Source organism: Saccopteryx leptura, chromosome 7, assembly GCF_036850995.1.
Source record: "Saccopteryx leptura isolate mSacLep1 chromosome 7, mSacLep1_pri_phased_curated, whole genome shotgun sequence".
In the NCBI taxonomy this organism is placed as follows: Eukaryota; Metazoa; Chordata; class Mammalia; order Chiroptera; family Emballonuridae; genus Saccopteryx; species Saccopteryx leptura.
In genome coordinates, this window is record NC_089509.1 from 55,738,321 (window position 1) to 55,756,129 (window position 17,809).

General features: G+C 37.6%; 1 protein-coding gene across 2 annotated transcripts in view; it reads right to left on the reverse strand.

Annotated features, from left to right (window-relative positions):
* The window catches only part of CFAP210 (cilia and flagella associated protein 210), a 59,915-nt gene continuing 42,106 nt past the window's right edge, over positions 1-17,809 (reverse strand). For both annotated transcript variants that reach the window (XM_066345871.1, XM_066345872.1), the window contains exons 6-9: positions 16,927-17,066; positions 13,983-14,175; positions 12,473-12,637; positions 1-1,493 (exon numbers count right to left, since the gene is read on the reverse strand). In XM_066345871.1, the coding sequence (XP_066201968.1) occupies positions 1,149-1,493; positions 12,473-12,637; positions 13,983-14,175; positions 16,927-17,066 (843 nt within the window). In that variant the 3' untranslated portion in view covers positions 1-1,148. The remainder of the gene's footprint in view (positions 1,494-12,472; positions 12,638-13,982; positions 14,176-16,926; positions 17,067-17,809) is intronic.

The window sequence follows — 17,809 nt, forward strand, 5'->3', positions numbered from 1 at the left end:
AGCACATAAGAAAGCAATCAATGAACAACTAAGGTGCCGCAACTATGAGTTGATGCTTCTCATCTCACTCCCTATCTGTCTGCCTCTCTCACACTAAAAAAAAGAAAAAAAGGGCCCTGGATGGTTGGCTCAGTGGTAGAGCATTGGCCTGGCAGGCAGGAGTCCCAGTTTCGATTCCCGGTCAGGGCACACAGGAGAAGTGCCCATCTGCTTCTCCATCCTTCCCCCTCTCCTTCCTATCTGTCTCTCTCTTCCCCTCCTGCAGCCAAGGCTCCATTGGAGCAAAGTTTGCCCGGGCGCTGAGGATGGCTCTGTGGCCTCTGCCTCAGGCGCTAGAATGGTTCTGATTGCGGCAGAGCGATGCCCCAGATGGGCAGAGCATCGCCCCCTGATGGGCGTGCCAAGTGGATCCCGGTTGGGCGCATGCGGGAGTCTGACTGCCTCCCCGTTTCCAGCTTCAGAAAAGGACAAAAAAAATAATAAAAATTAAAAAAAAGAAAAAGAAAGAAAATATGCTAAATGAAATAGGCCAGACACAAGGCCACAGTATAATTCCATTTATATGAAATATCCAAAATAGGTAAACCCACAGACAGAAAGCAGAATAGTGGTTGTCGGTAATTATGGAGTGGAGGAATGGGGAATGGCTGCTTAATAGGCACAGGGGTTCCATTTGGAGCAATTAAAAGGTTCTGGAACTAAATAATGGTTATATAATATGAATGTAAATGCCACTGGACACTTAAATTTTTTTTTTATTTCATTTTTTTATTTTACAGAGAGGGAGGGGAGCGAGAAGTATCAACTCAGTTGCTTCACTTTAGTGGTAACTTGCTTGTCATATGTGCCTTTAACGAGTAAGCCCAGGGTTTCAAACCGGCGACCTCAGCATTCCAGGTCAATGCTCTACCACTGTGCAACCACGGTCCAGTCTGAACACATTTTTAAGTGGCTAAAATGATATATTTTATGTTGTGTATGAATTTTAATCAAAAATTTTTAAAAGAATGAATTAACCAGTGGTGGAGATCATGCGTAACTGTACTTAGATGAAGAGCAGCTTTATTAAATTATTAGCATAATTCACTTACATTTATAGCTTATAATATTGGCTACAACTTAGTCTCTCAATCTTAAAAATCCTTTTTCTACCATGTAAAACCTAGCCTTTTCTTAGACTTGTGAAAATTATTATATTTTGATCCCTGAGAGTTATAAGAAGGGAGTTGGACTCCTTTGAAATCATTTTCCTGATAGCTAGGTCTTAATCTACCTCTGCCCATTAAAACTGGTCCACGGCCACCTCCAGGTCCTTCCTGTACTGCTTTTACGAGAGGATAAATATATTTGTTTGTCGATTCAGACTCAAGTTGAATGACTTCTCTGGCATAATCCTGAAATTCTTTCTCCTTTTCAGCCATTAGGTCTTCAGTACGTCTGTAGTACTCCAGGTGTGCTTGTTTTGCTTCCTCTGCATTAAACTTACGTTTGGCCTATTAGGGAAAGAAAGAAAGAAAATAAAATTTCATATTGGGTAACAAGACCAATTTTCTAAATATACATAGCATTTCAAGTTGTGTATATAATTTTCTAAATTCACTGATATTTGCCAAGTTCTGTCTTAACAACTATATATATATTATAATTTATTTCAGAAACTCTCCCATGCTTCTCACAATGTCATCATGCTCAAAAGTCATGGCTCAGTGAAAATTAACCTTAATAGTCATGTGATCACACACCTTCAAACAATACAGCAAAATAGTTAAAGCATGAAATACAGGTGAAATAACCAGGTTTAAAATCCTGTTTGTTTTATAACATGTACTTTCTCAGGTGTAGAAGACATATTAATCACTGTCCCCACCCATCCACTATCCTGAAGGGACTCACTCAAACCCACTGTTCTAAGTAATCTGAATGTACCATGTGTCCAGGCACATACACTTGAGTTGAGAGTGAAATCTGAACTAAGTTAACCCTACTACATTCTCTATATCCCAATAATTTGAAGTTGGAACACGTGACATTTACCAATGTAGGTTGATCAGGAGCAGGGTGAAGTAAGTAAGTACACATAGGCAATCTATCAAAAGCCAATTTACCAACATTCCATAATAATTTTTTCTTTTAACTGTTTACAAAAACATTGTTCCTTTAACTTGACATATGAGGTGATTTTAATGACTTAAAGTTTTCTATGAAGTTTTGATTGACAGCTTTTTCATTTTGTCCTCTGAGTGGCATTTTTTTTAATGCTTAGTTTGTAAAAAAAATAAGTGATTTTGTATACTCAAATATATTTTAATATTTATAAAGATATTTTTAAAAATCAGTAACTAATACTTTAGCATAAAGTAGTAGCCCACCCTAAGCAGGCAGTGGCACAGTGGATAAGAGTGTCGGGCTGGGACACAGAGGGTCCAGGTCAAAGCCCTGAGGTCGCCGGCTTGAGTGCGGGCTCACTAGCTTGAGCACTGGGTCACTGGCTTGAGCCCAAAGGTCACTGGTTTGAAGTCCAAGGTCACTGGCTTGAGCCCAGGGTCGCTGGCTTGAGCAAGGTGTCATTCACTCTACTATAGCCCCCCCCCCCTCAAGGCACATACGAGAAAGCAACCAATGAATAAGGAGACTAAAGAGCCACAATGAGTTGATGCTTCTCATCTTTCTCCTTTCCTGTCTGTCCGTATCTGTCCCTCTGTCTCTGCCACAAAAAAAATAGTAGCCCAAACCTGATACCTACCATAAATAGAAATTTATGAGGAAGTAAGAGTAACCATATGAATATAGAATATCAATTTTTTATTAGAGTGCTGCAATTCAAAATTAAAGCTTACATGCTATTTGTTGAATTGTTCATAGACTACCAGGAGTTTGAAAAAAAACAAATAACATTCAGTAAATTTTTTTTTAACTCAGAGAAAGCAATGAACTATATCATCTAAGGTAAAATACTATAATGAGGATCTTAACAAGAAGCAATTGTGATATGTTGATATAGTGGTGGTTTGTAGAAAGATAATGAACAGGAAGAAACATTTGAAGTGCAAGTCCTAGCCAGGCAGCTCAGTTGGTTAGAGCATCATCCCAACATACTGAGGTTGCATGTTCGAACCCTGGTCAGGGTACAATATAATAACCAATGATGGCATGAATGAGTGAAGCAAAAAACTGATGTTTCTCTGTCTCTTTCCTATCCTGTCTCCAAAGAAAAAAATTTAATAAAAAAGATTTTTTAAACATTTGAAGTACAGAAGGAAGTAACAATGGAAGGAAAGGATTACATATGGAGCATATGATTGGTGCCTCAAGTTTGATAAGCAATAAAGCATAAATACAGACTCATAAAGAAAAAAAAATGTTTTTAATGAGAGGAGAGGAGATAGACCGATTCCCACATGCACCTGGACCGGGATCCACCCAGAAACCCCTGTCTGAGGCCAATACTCATATACACTGAGCTATCCTCAGTGCCTGAGGCTGATGCCCAAACCAACTGAGCCACTGGCTGCAGGAAGGGGAGAGAGAAAGGGGAGAGCAAGGGGGAGAGAAACAGATGGTTGTTTCTCATGTGTGCCCTGACCAGAGATCGAACCCTGGATGTCTCAATGCCGGGCCAATGCTTATCCACTAGGCCAGGGGTCTTCAAACTTTTTACACAGGGGGCCAGTTCACTGTCCCTCAGATCGTTGGAGGGCCGGACTATAAAAAAACACTACAAACAAATCTTTATGCACACTGCACATATCTTATTTTAAAGTAAAATAGAATGGGAACAAATACAATATTTAAAATAAAGAACAAGTAAATTTAAATCAACAAATTAACCAGTATTTCAATGGGAACTATGGGCCTGCTTTTGGCTAATGAGATGGACAATGTCCGGTTCCATATTTGTCACTGCTAGCCGTAACAAGTGATATGACGCGCTTCCGGAGCCGTGATGTGTGTGTCCCGCGTCACCAGAAGTAGTACTGTACGTGAGCGACGCCATGCTTTGTGGCACCGCCACATACTGTGCTCCTCTCACTGACCACCAGTAAAAGAGGTGCTCCTTCCAGAAGTGCAGCGGGGGCTGGATAAAATGGCCTCGGGGCCATGTGTGACCTGCAGGCCATAGTTTGGGGACCCCTGCACTAGGCAAACTGGCCAGGCCTGAAAATTTTTAATATTGTTTAAAATCCTAAAATTTATAACAGATGGGGGTAAAGTAACAAGCACCTTTGAAGGATGCAAGAGAGCAAATATTTTGGAAACTGGAAAACAAGGTGAAAGAATCAAATATTTATCCTATCTTTTCTTTAAAAAACTACCTCAGGGAAACCAAATTGCTGATCATGAAAAAGTTTTTGAAGATGTTAAATGAATCAGAAGGAATGAAAGAATATCGACATTTTGTTACCTCATAAATTAAGAGACTTAGGCAATGATCCTCAAAGGGTAGTCATGTCACAGAAAATGAGACATTATTTGCCTTTTAATGGAAGTACGTAATCCCACCTTTGAAGAATTTCATAAAAAAATAAAAGATGAACCTGAATCGTACCTAAGCAAGATTTTACATGAAATGCAGACACATTAAACTACACCACAGGGATCCAAACAGCAAAAAACAATTATAATTCTAAAAGACAAAAAAAAAAACCAGTTTCTTCAACATTGGAAGAGAAACACAATAAAGGAAGAGGAACTTAAGACAGAAGAAAGGATGGAGGTGGAGAAGTCATAGATTAAAAGAGACTTAAAAGACATCAACCAAATAGAATACATGGACCCTATTTGATCCAAATTCAAATAATTTATTTATTTTTTATTTATTTATTCATTTTAGAGAGGAGAGAGGGAGCGAGAGAAAGAGAGAGAGAGAGAAAGAGAAGGGGGGGGGGGAGCTGGAAGCATCAACTCCCATATGTGCCTTGACCAGGCAAGCCCAGGGTTTCGAACCGGCGACCTCAGCATTTCCAGGTCGACACTTTATCCACTGCACCACCACAGGTCAGGCAAATTCAAATAATTTAAAAAGTACTCATAAGACAATTTGGGGGTAATTTAAACACTGAATGTTAATTGTTTTAGATGTGATGATGGAATTGTGATTATATTAATTTTTAAATTCCCTGAGTCCCGAGTTTTGGAGATACATTCTGAAATATATACATTAATAAAATGACACGACCTCCGGTATTTGCTCCAAATTTATATGGCATGTCCTAATTCTGGTAATGGCTGCATAAGGAAGTTGGCCGATTCCCCTCCATAGGAGCAAATTCATTATTAAAAAATTGTTTAAGTGAAACATTTCAGAGCTCTAGAAAGTGACCATGTGCAGACAAATACTTGTGAAGTGTCTTTTCATGAAAAACTGCTGCGCTAAATCAGGTACAACCTTATGGCATTCCTGTCTGGAAAGTATTGCTATCTCTCCAGCTCAGGTGAAGAAAACTTGCAGATTTACTGGGCAATGATAGCTGATTCCATTTGGGATCAGTGGAAAATCAGCTAGAAATTTGAGGGGGTAATTCTGGAAGCATGAAAATTATAGAAGAGTCGAGATAAATTCTACAGACATCTTTCACTGATAAACTACACATTCTTATGGAAGATCCCAGGGAGTCTAGCAAAAATTAAAACCTGAAGGAAATTGTGAATTTGCTGCTCTTTGGAATACCATCCTCAACCCACACAGCTTGTGCAGCAGAGGTAAAAGCACTGCTGGCTTATGTTGTTTGGAGACAAACTCTACCCACATTATTGGTTGACTGTCAATGCCAGTAAGTACGTGAGGAACCCAAGAGAGCCAGGCCTATAAAAACAAACATTAACAGAGACATCAAAGGCTACCTATTGTGGTGAAGACAGATTTCATAGTTTGCATCCAGGGAAAGTAATTGGCTACTAAAACAAAAAGCAAGAACTCAGAACAAAACAGAACCTAAAACAGATACAATGTCAAGTTTTCAAATAAAAATTACTAAACTTGCAAAGACACAGGAAAATGTTACATTGTTCTAAGTAAAAAAAAAAAAGAATAGTTCTGAATAGCATATTGAATTTAACAATTATATTTCAACACAGCTATTATAAATATATAGGAAATCTAAACAGAGAAATAGGAACTATAAAAAAGAACCAAGTGAAAATTGTAGAACTGGCCTGACCAGGCAGTGGCACAGTGGATAGAGCCTCAGACTGGGATGTGGAGGACCCAGGTTCGAGACCCCAAGGTTGCCAGGTTGAGCACAGGCTCATCTGGTTTGAGCAAAGCTCACCAGCTTGGACCCAAGATCGCTGGCTTGAGCAAGGGATTACTCGGTCTGCTGAAGGCCCGCAGTCAAGGCACATATGAGAAAGCAGTCAATGAACAACTAAGGTGTCACAACAAAAAGCTGATGATTGATGCTTCTCATCTCTCTCCGTTCCTGTCTGTCCCTATCTATCCCACTCTCTTTGTAAAAAAAAAAAAAAAAAAAAATTGTGGAATTGGAATTTTAGTAATTGAGATGAAAAATTACCTAGAGTTCAACATCAGAATTAATGAATTTGAAGGTAGATCAATAAAAAAGTTCCCATTTGAATAACAGAAAGGAAAAATGAAAAATGAACAGAGCATCAGGGATCTCTGGTATAATATCCACTATTTGTATGTGCAAATTGGACCCATGAGAGAAAAAGGAGAAAGAAAAAGGAAAATATTTGACAAAATAATGGTCAAAACTTCCCACATTTGGTGATATTAACTGGCACATCCAAGATGTACCAACAAACCCCAAACAGGATAAACATGAGAAAAACACATCATAGTTGATCTTTTCAGAGCCAAAAATATAGAGAAAATCGTAAAATCAAGAGAAAAAAATGACACATCATAGCAACCAATAATATGATTAACAGGTTTCTAGTCATAAATAATGAAGGCCAGAAGACACTGAAACAACATATTCAAAATGGAAAAATACGACATCCAATAATTTTATATCCAATGAAATTAAAGTAAGATAAAGATACTACCAAAAAACCCAAACTGAACGAATTTATTGCTAGCCCACCTGTACTATAAAACATACTAAAGGAAGTCTTCAGGCTGAATAGAAATGGCTAATAAGCATATGAAAAGATGCTCAACACCATTAATCATTAGGAAAATGCAAATGAAAACTACAAAGAGATACCACTTCCAACCCATTAGGTGGCTATAATAAACAACAAAAACAACAACCACAATTTGTTGGGAATTTGGAGAAATTGGAAGTTTAAACATTACTGGGGGGAATGTAAAAGATAAAGCTGCTGTAGAAAACAGTATGGTGGTTCTAAAAAGAAAAAAAAACATAATATTACCATATAATCCAGTAATTCCCACTTCTGGATATTTAAACAAAAGAACAAAAAGGAGAAACTCAAACACATATTTGTCTTTTTTTTTTTTTTTCAGAGACAGAGAGAGAGTCAGAGAGAGGGATAGGCAGGGACAGACAGACAGGAAAAGAGAGATGAGAAGCATCAATCATTAATTTTTCGTTACTCATTGCAACACCTTAGTTGTTCATTGATTGCTTTCTCATATGTGCCTTGACCATGGGCCTTCAGCAGACCAAGGAACCTTGCTCCAGCCAGCAACCTTGGGTCCAAGCTGGTGAGTTTGCTCAAACCAAATGAGCCCACGCTCAAGGTGGCAACCTCGGGGTCTTGAACCTGGGTCCTCTGCATCGCAGTCCAATGCTCTATCCACTGCGCCACCGCCTGGTCAGGCTCAAACACATATTTGAATACATGTGTGCCCAGAAGCATTATTTGCAATAGCCAAAAGATGGAAACAGCCCAAATCCATTGACGGATGACTAAACAAAATGCAGTATATACATACAATGGAGTATTATTCAACCCTAACAAGAAATGAAACTGACAAATGTAGCAACATGGATGAACCATGAAGACATTATGCTAAGTGAGATAAGAGACCAAAAAGAGCCTAACCAGGCAGTGGCGCAGTGGATAGAGCATCGGACTGGGATGCAGAGGACCCAGGTTTGAGACCCCGAGGTCGCCTGCTTGAGCACAGGCTCATCTGGTTTGAGCAAAAGCTCACCAGCTTGGACCCAAGGTTTCTGGTTCGAGCAAGGGGTTATTTGGTCTGTTGAAGGCTCACGGTCAAAGCACATAAGAGAAAGCAATCAATGAACAACTAAGGTGTCGCAATGCGCAACAAAAAACTAATGATTGATGCTTCTCATCTCTCCGTTCCTGTCTGTCTGTCTCTGTCTATCCCTCTCTCTGACTCTCTTTGTCTCTGTAAAAAAAAAAAAAAAAAGACCAAAAAGATAAATATTACATCATTTCACTAATACAAGGTACCTGGAATAATAAAATTCATAGAGACAGAAAGTGGAAATGTGGTACCAGAAGTGGGAGGGAGGGAGAATAGCGAGTTAGTCTTTAACGAGTACAGAGTTTCAGTGTCGGAGGATGAAAAAGTTATGGATATGGATAGTGGTGAAAGGTGCACATCAATGTGACTGTACTTAATGCCCCTAAACTAAATAGCTAAAACAGTAAATTTTATGTTATATATATTTTACCACATTAAAAAATAAGTTAAAACTCCAAACAAGAGAGAGCCCAAGTGAACCACTTAACTTCACACCTTAAGGAACTAGAAAAAGAAGAACAAAGACAACCCAAAACCAGCTGAAGAAAAGAGATAATAAAAATCAGAGCAGAAATAAATGAAATAGAGAACAGAAAAACTATAGAAAAAATTAATAGAACAAGGAGCTGGTTCTTTGAAAAGATCAACAAAATTGACAAACCCTTGGCAAGACTTACCAAGGAAAAAAGAGAAAGAACTCATATAAACAAAATCCAAAATGAAAGAGGAGAAATCACCACGGACACCATAGATATACAAAGAATTATTGTAGAATACTATGAAAAACTTTATGCCACTAAATTCAACAACCTAGAAGAAATGGATAAATTCCTAGAACAATACAACCTTCCTAGACTGAGTCAAGAAGAAGCAGAAAGCCTAAACAGACCTATTAGTAGAGAAGAAATAGAAAAAACCATTAAAAACCTCCCCAAAAATAAAAGTCCAGGCCCTGACGGCTATACCAGCGAATTTTATCAAACATTCAAAGAAGACTTGGTTCCTATTCTACTGAAAGTATTCCAAAAAATTGAAGAAGAAGCAATACTTCCAAACATATTTTATGAGGCCAACATAACCCTCATACCAAAACCAGGCAAGGATGGCACAAAAAAAGAAAACTACAGACCAATATCTCTAATGAATACAGATGCTAAAATACTAAACAAAATACTAGCAAATCGAATACAACAACATATTAAAAAAATAATACATCATGATCAAGTGGGATTCATCCCAGAATCTCAAGGATGGTTCAACATACGTAAAACGGTTAACGTAATACACAATATCAACAAAACAAAGAACAAAAACCACATGATCTTTTCAATAGACGCAGAAAAGGCTTTCGATAAAATACAACACAATTTTATGTTTAAGACTCTCAACAAAATGGGTATAGAAGGAAAATATCTCAACATGATAAAGGCCATATATGATAAACCATCAGCTAACATCATATTAAATGGCACAAAACTGAAGTCTTTCCCCCTTAAATCAGGAACAAGACAGGGTTGTCCACTCTCTCCACTCTTATTTAATGTGGTACTAGAGGCTCTAGCCAGTGCAATCAGACAAGACAAAGAAATAAAAGGCATCCATATCAGAAAAGAAGAAGTAAAGGTATCACTTTTTGCAGATAATATGATCCTATTCATCGAAAACCCCAAAGAATCCACAAAAAGACTACTAGAAACAATAAGCCAATACAGTAAGGTCGCAGGATACAAAATTAACATACAGAAGTCAATAGCCTTTCTATATGCCAACAATGAAACAATTGAGAACAAACTCAAAAGAATAATCCCCTTCACGATTGCAACAAAAAAAATAAAATACTTAGGAATAAACATAACAAAGAATGTAAAGGACTTATATAATGAAAATTATAAACCATTGTTAAGGGAAATCGAAAAAGATATAATGAGATGGAAGAATATACCTTGTTCTTGGTTAGGAAGAATAAATGTAATCAAGATGGCCATATTACTCAAAGCAATATACAAATTTAATGCAATTCCCATCAAAATTCCAATGACATTTTTTAAAGAAATAGAGCAAAAAATTATCAGATTTATATGGAACTATAAAAAACCCCGAATAGCCAAAGCAATCCTAAAGAAAAAGAATGAAGCTGGGGGCATTACAATACCTGACTTCAAACTATATTATAGGGCCACGACAATCAAAACAGCATGGTATTGGCAGAAAAATAGACACTCAGACCAGTGGAACAGAATAGAAAGTCCAGAAATAAAACCACATATATATAGTCAAATAATTTTTGATAAAGGGGCCGAGAACACACAATGGAGAAAAGAAAGCCTCTTCAAGAAATGGTGCTGGGAAAACTGGAAAGCCACATGCAAAAGAATGAAACTGGACTACAGTTTGTCCCCCTATACTAAAATTAACTCAAAATGGATCAAAGATATAAACATAAGACCTGAAACAATAAAGTACATAGAAGAAGACATAGGTACTAAACTCATGGACCTGGGTTTTAAAGAGCATTTTATGAATTTGACTCCAATGGCAAGAGAAGTGAAGGCAAAAATTAATGAATGGGACTACATCAGACTAAGAAGTTTTTGCTCAGCAAGAGAAACTAATAATAAAATAAACAGAAATCCAACTAAATGGGAAATGATATTTTCAAACAACAGCTCAGATAAGGGCCTAATATCCAAAATATACAAAGAACTCATAAAACTCAACAACAAACAAACAAACAATCCAATAAAAAAATGGGAAGAGGACATGAACAGACACTTCTCCCAGGAAGAAATACAAATGGCCAACAGATATATGAAAAGATGCTCATCTTCTTTAGCTATTAGAGAAATGCAAATCAAAACTGCAATGAGATACCACCTCACACCTGTTAGATTAGCTATTATTAACAAGACAGGTAATAGCAAATGTTGGAGAGGCTGTGGAGAAAAAGGAACCCTCATACACTGCTGGTGGGAATGTAAAGTAGTACAACCATTATGGAAGAAAGTATGGTGGTTCCTCAAAAAACTGAAAATAGAACTACCTTATGACCCAGCAATCCCTCTACTGGGTATATACCCCAAAAACTCAGAAACATTGATACGTAAAGACACATGCAGCCCCATGTTCATTGCAGCATTGTTCACAGTGGCCAGGACATGGAAACAACCAAAAAGCCCGTCAATAGATGACTGGATAAAGAAGATGTGGCACATATACACTATGGAATACTACTCAGCCATAAGAAATGATGACATCGGATCATTTACAGCAAAATGGTGGGATCTTGATAACATGATACGAAGCGAAATAAGTAAATCAGAAAAAACCAGGAACTGCATTATTCCATACGTAGGTGGGACATAAAAGTGAAACTAAGAGACATTGATAAGAGTTTGGTGGTTACGGGGGGGAGGGGGGAAAAGGAGAGAAAGGGGGAGGGGGAGGGGCACAAAGAAAACTAGATAGAAGGTGACAGAGGACAATCTGACTTTGGGTGATGGGTATGCAACATAATTGAATGATAAGATAACCTGGACTTGTTATCTTTGAATATATGTATCCTGATTTATTGATGTCACCCCATTAAAAAAATAAAATTATTTAAAAAAATAAGTTAAAACTCAACAATAAGAAACCAAACAACCCAACTGAATAACTAGCAAAATCTTTGAAAAGATACTTCATGAAAGAAGGCACACAAATGGCTAAGAAGAATATGAAAAAATGCTCAACATTTTCAGTCATTAAGGAAATGGAAAATAACACCATGAGATAGCCCTACACTAGAACAGTCAAAATTAAAGGATGACAATACGGAGTGTCCGTGAGGATATGGAGCAACCTTTGCTTATACACATTGCTGATAAAAATGGAAAATGGTACAGCCATTTTGGGAAACAGTTTTTATTCACAAATGATTGAATGCCAGGTCTTTAAGTTCTAAACTTTCTGGTACCTCACCTTAAATATGAAACCTGTGAGATCCCCCATCAATATAGTTTCTGGGTTATAAAGAGGGGGAAAGAGTAAAACGAAAATAAATATCATGGCCTGCCCTATATATTTGCATTTTTTTAACATTTACTAAAGCACAATGGCCACTAAATAAGGGTAAATATTTGTACAAAACACATAAATCTAGTATGGGAACTTCAATACAGATAAAAACCAGAAACTAACTTCACATTTCTTATATACTTTGTGTCATAACCATAATGACCAGCTAGCTGATCTTGACAAAAGAAGCTACCTGAGAAAGAAAACTAGCATGAACTCTATATTACATACTTATTTCTAAAATAAGTATAAACATTCAGGAATAATTACCATTTGCTGAATATGGGCATCTTGAACTTCTTGACGTTCTTTATCAGTTTTGCATTTTTTCTTTTTTTCATGCTCCCAGAAAATCTGATCGGCTTTCATGACAGCCCACAATTGTTCTTTAGCCTCTACTTTTCTTTGTCTTTCTTCTTCTTCTTTATTTTTCATCTAGATGATAAGAGGCAAAGGAAAACATTAAAATCATTTTTTAACAACCAGTGCTCTCTGAATAAGGCACAGATTCAGAAAGCTCCAAGGAGAAAGTCAGCTAGGAGCAATGCAAGGGCAGAAAATGGTATGCAACTGGGCTGATTCTCATGTGGACAGTTTATTTTATTTGACTGATCAACCAATTGATGGATTGGTTGATTTTACAGAGGTGGGTAGGGACAAGAAGTATCAACTCATAGATGTTTCACTTTGGTGGGTTTTTTTAGTTGCTTGTCACATGTGCCTTGACCCAGAAAGCCTAGAGTTTTGAATTGGTGACCTCAGCATGCCAGGTTAACACTCTATCTACTGCTCCACCACTAAACTGGCCAAGCCAGTTTACTGTGGGGGTTTTTTGTTTTGTTTTGTTTTTGTTTTGTTTTTTTACTGTGGTTTTATTTTATTTCCCGAATATAGGAAACACACAATGAAAACTTAAATAGAATAATAATTGTTTAAAAAGAAAAATACAGAAACAGGAAAAAAGCAACACCTTCTCAAGGTAGGGAAATACTTATATGTAAAAAAATTAACCCTGGCTGGTTAGCTCAGTGGTAGAGCATCGGCCCAGCATGTGGAAGTCCTGGGTTTGATTGCCAGTCAGAGCACACAGGAAAAGTGACCATCTGCTTCTCCACTCCTACCCCTCCCCCTTCTCTCTCTGTCTTTTCCTATCCTACAGCCATGGCTTGATTGATTCCGGCAAGTTGGCCCCAGACACTGAGGATGGCTCCATGGATCATCACCTCAGGCACTAAAAATAGCTTAGTTACTGAGCTCGGATGGGCAGAGCATTGCTACCCAGTAGGGGGATTGCCATGTGGATCCCAATGGGAGCACATGAGAGAGTCTGTCTCTTTGCCTGCTCTCCTCTCAAAGAAAAAAAAGATTTACTACAATGTTTACATATAGAAAACAGTATATAGGACTGTCATTCTATTGAGTCATATTGGAATTAAATTCTGAAGAATTAAAAAATACAGAAATGCAGAAGAATAAACTTTACTTGATTTGAAAACATTCAAATTAAAAGGATATTAAATGGATGAAAATTCTTTTATTTCAGATGGTTCTGAAACAGAAAAGATAATTACTTTGCATCTCGAAAATATTACTTGTAATTTTCATTATCTTTTGTTAGAAAGGAAATATGGTCTGATTTTAGGAATATAGAAAAATAATTCATACATTGTTCTTCAAGTTTCTGATTATTTTTTGTCAGTGATGTAGAAGGAGTAGAAATTACAGTTGTAAGGGCTTAAATTTTTGTTTGTGTTCTATTTGGCAAAATTGAGTTGCTTACCACAATGCCTCTATATTCTTCAATTGCTTTTAATTCTGCTTTGTTTTTTTCATATTTTTCTCTCTCTCTCTTTTCCCACATAGCCTCTGCTTCTGCAATATCTCTAGTAATAATCAAATCTTCATTGTCAAGTTTCTGTTTCATTAGTTCACTCAGGAAGTTATTTATTCTTTCTCTACGTTCTTCCATTAGCCTATAACAAAATAACCAATATAACTTGGAGAGTCAGATATTTTATAGTCTTTTATAAGACCAATGAGCCCCATTGCTTCATATATAAATATATTGTTTTAAGTGGAAAATTATTTTTATAATACTTCATTTTTAGAATTTTAGTATGCATTAGTTCCCCCTTATCTGTGGTTTTGCTTTCTGTAGTTTCAGTTACCTGTGGTCAACCAAGGCCCCAAATTTTTAAATGAAAAATTCCAGAAATGAGCAATTCATAAGTTTTAAACCACATGCCACTCAGAGCAATTTCTGCGATGAAATCTCACTCCATCCCACCTGGGACATGAATTACCCCTTTGTCCATCATGTCCATGTGCAACTTGCCTGTTTAGATAGTGTTTAAGATGGCCTTAGTGGCCATCCCAGTTACCAGATCAGACTACCATATTAGAATTCTGTTGTATTCTAAAAATCCAAAGGAAGTAGTGCATATAATATGATCTCATGTAGGTATATGTGTGTATAGGAAATAAAGCGTTAAAATTCTCTACAATGAAAATTGTTTTTAAATACTTTATTATACTACCCTGTTTTTTCTGACATTGGAGGTTTATTTTATAAACTAAATCAAAGGTCTTTCCTTTAAATAAAATCCCAAAAATATTTAGTAAAAGTTATCAAATTTATGAATAAATCCAACCTTTTATTATCTGCAAAACTACAGATAAGGGAGGGACTACCTTATTTTTTTAAAGAAATGGGAGTATTACTTAGGAAATTGAGCAAAACATACTTTTAAATTTAGATGTGACAAATTCATTTACTAAATGATTGAGTAAATTTGCAAAGCAATGTGGGAGAAATGATGAGGAAGGACACAGTGCATGTCCCAAGGAAATTAGACTCCAAAGTGGAGAAATGACATTTACATAAATAACTATACAGGCAAAGGGTGATAAATGTCATGAGAAAGCTAGACAATGATATGGAAAAATGAAGAAAAAAGGGCTTCATGGAAAGGATAACATTTCCTCTAGGCTTTGAGAACCAGTGTTTCAAACACTTTTATTGGTTGCCTGCTACGTGCCAGGCACTATTCCAGGCGCTAGAGACATAACAATAAACAAAAACATTAAAAATCTCTGCCCTGGTCCTGGCCGGTTGGCTCAGCGGTAGAGCATTGGCCTGGTGTGCGGGGGACCCGGGTTCGATTCCCGGCCAGGGCACATAGGAGAAGCACCCATTTGCTTCTCCACCCCTCCCCCTCCTTCCTCTCTGTCTCTCTCTTCCCCTCCCGCAGCCAAGGCTCCATTGGAGCAAAGATGGCCCGGGCGCTGGGGATGGTTCCTTGGCCTCTGCCCCAGGCGCTAGAGTGGCTCTGGTTGCGGCAGAGCAACGCCCTGGAGGGGCAGAGCATCGCCCCCTGGTGGGCAGAGCATTGCCCCCTGGTGGGCGTGCCGGGTGGATCCCAGTCGGGCGCATGCGGGAGTCTGTCTGACTGCCTCTCCCCGTTTCCAGCTTCAGAAAAATACAAAAAAAACCAAAAAAGCAACTCTGCCCTTATGGAGATTGCATTATAGCTGGAGTAGGGGGACAGTAAATAAAATAAGTAATTGAAATAGTGCTATATCAAGCAGTGAGGAAAAAGAGAAGTTAAAGGAATAAACAATGTGGGGGTGGGTTGTAATTTTATTTTTGTTTTTTTAAAGAAGTAAATTTTGGTCTATAGTTCAGATTTTAAAAAAAATTTATTAATTATTTTTTTACATAGAGAAGAAGGGAAAGAGAGGAAGAGACAGGAACACAGAACTGTTCCCATATGTGCCCTTATTGGGGATCAAACCAGCAACCTCTGTGATTTTGGGATGATGCTCCAACCAACTGAGCTATCCGGCCAGGGCTTCGAGGAGGGAGGGTTGTAATTTTAAATTAAGTACTAAGGGGACGCCAATGAGAAGCCCAAGATTTGAGTAATGATCTGAAAGAGTCAGGAGGGTGAGCAGCATTCCCCAGAGAGGGTACGGAAGTCCAGTGTGCGTGGGAAGGAGGGGAGGAAGGATTGAAGAGAAAGTCTGAGAGGTGAGGCTGGAGGCAGTTGGCAGTTAGGATGGGAGGAGTGTTATGGGCCACATGGAGAGAACACTGGGCTGGAAAGCCATCAGAGGATTCTGCACAAGGGGAAAGCATGGTCTAACACGACGTACTGCAACTGGCTCCCCTTCGCCTCTCCCTCATCCCGAACTGCTCATGAAACTGACCTCTAAATCTGATAAACACTTACTTTTAAAATCTCATTTAATCCTTTTATTGATCTCACACTGATGACTGTTTTTTCCTACTGCAACTCGACTCCCTTGCTGTTTCTCTGGTTCTCCTCCAACCTGTAGAGACTATTCTGTGTCTTCACATTACCTTCTTTCTCCATTTCACCCTTAAATACGGACATCCCTACCACTATATTAGAATACTGTTCATTTCTTGCCTATTCACCTTCGGTGAACTCACTTGTGTCCACACATCCAACACCATTTATATATCAATGACTGACAAAGCCCTCTCCAGCTCATACCCCTCTTCTAGATACATGTCCTTAATGTACTAAGAAAACCCCAATTCATATGCCTCAAACTGAAATCATGTCACTAAATGCCCTAGTCATATATAAAATAATGAGACATTTATTCCTTAAAAGGCCACTCTCATATCTCAGCTTTAGTTTATAATAATTTCAGATAGTACTTCATTAATTACGTAAATTATTTTAAAAGCTTGCCTGTGTGTTTCAGCTTCTTTTTCTTTTCTCATTTGTGTAAGACGCTTTTTTGCTTTGATAAATTTTCTAATCTTTTCCTCTTCCTCCTCCTGCTGCTGCTCTTCCACAGCTTTGATGATATTTTTATCATTTATATGTTCCTTGGAAAAAAAAAATTGTGTATTATCCTATCAAGAAAAATATCTTTCAACATATAAATATCTAACAAGAACCTGTCAGATGGTCACAGCTTCTGATCCAGTTATTTCTCTCTTGCAAATTTATCCCAAAGAGATCATCAGAAATATGAATTAAGTTTTATGTACCATGTACTTCATCTCAAAGTTATTTATACTGCTGACAAGTTAAAAATAACCTTTAAATATTCAATAATGGAGAAATGGTTAAATAAATTATACTCAGTCACATGGGAATACAAATAATATAATCAGTGGGGGGAAACCAAAATATAAACACTGCATGGCATATTTTAGCAAATATATATACATACAAATGTATAATGTATATATAACTGAAATAACTATATCAAATATAAACATTATCTCTGGAGTGTGAGGCTATATATATTTTTAAGATTTTATTCATTTAACCCTGGGCTTGCCTGGTCAAGGCACATATGGGAGTTGATGCTTCCAGCTCCTCCCCCCTTCTCTCTCTCTCTGTCCTCTCTCTCTCTTTCTCTGTCTCTCTCTCCTCTCTAAAAATGAATAAATTAAATTAAATAATTTAAAAAAAAAGATTTTATTCATTTGAGAGACGAGAGAGAGAGAGAGAGAGAGAGAGAGAAGGGAGATACAAGGGGGAGGAGCAGAAAGCATCAGCTCCCATATGTGCCTTGACTGGGTAAGCCCAGGGTTTCAAACCAGCGACCTCAGTGTTTCAG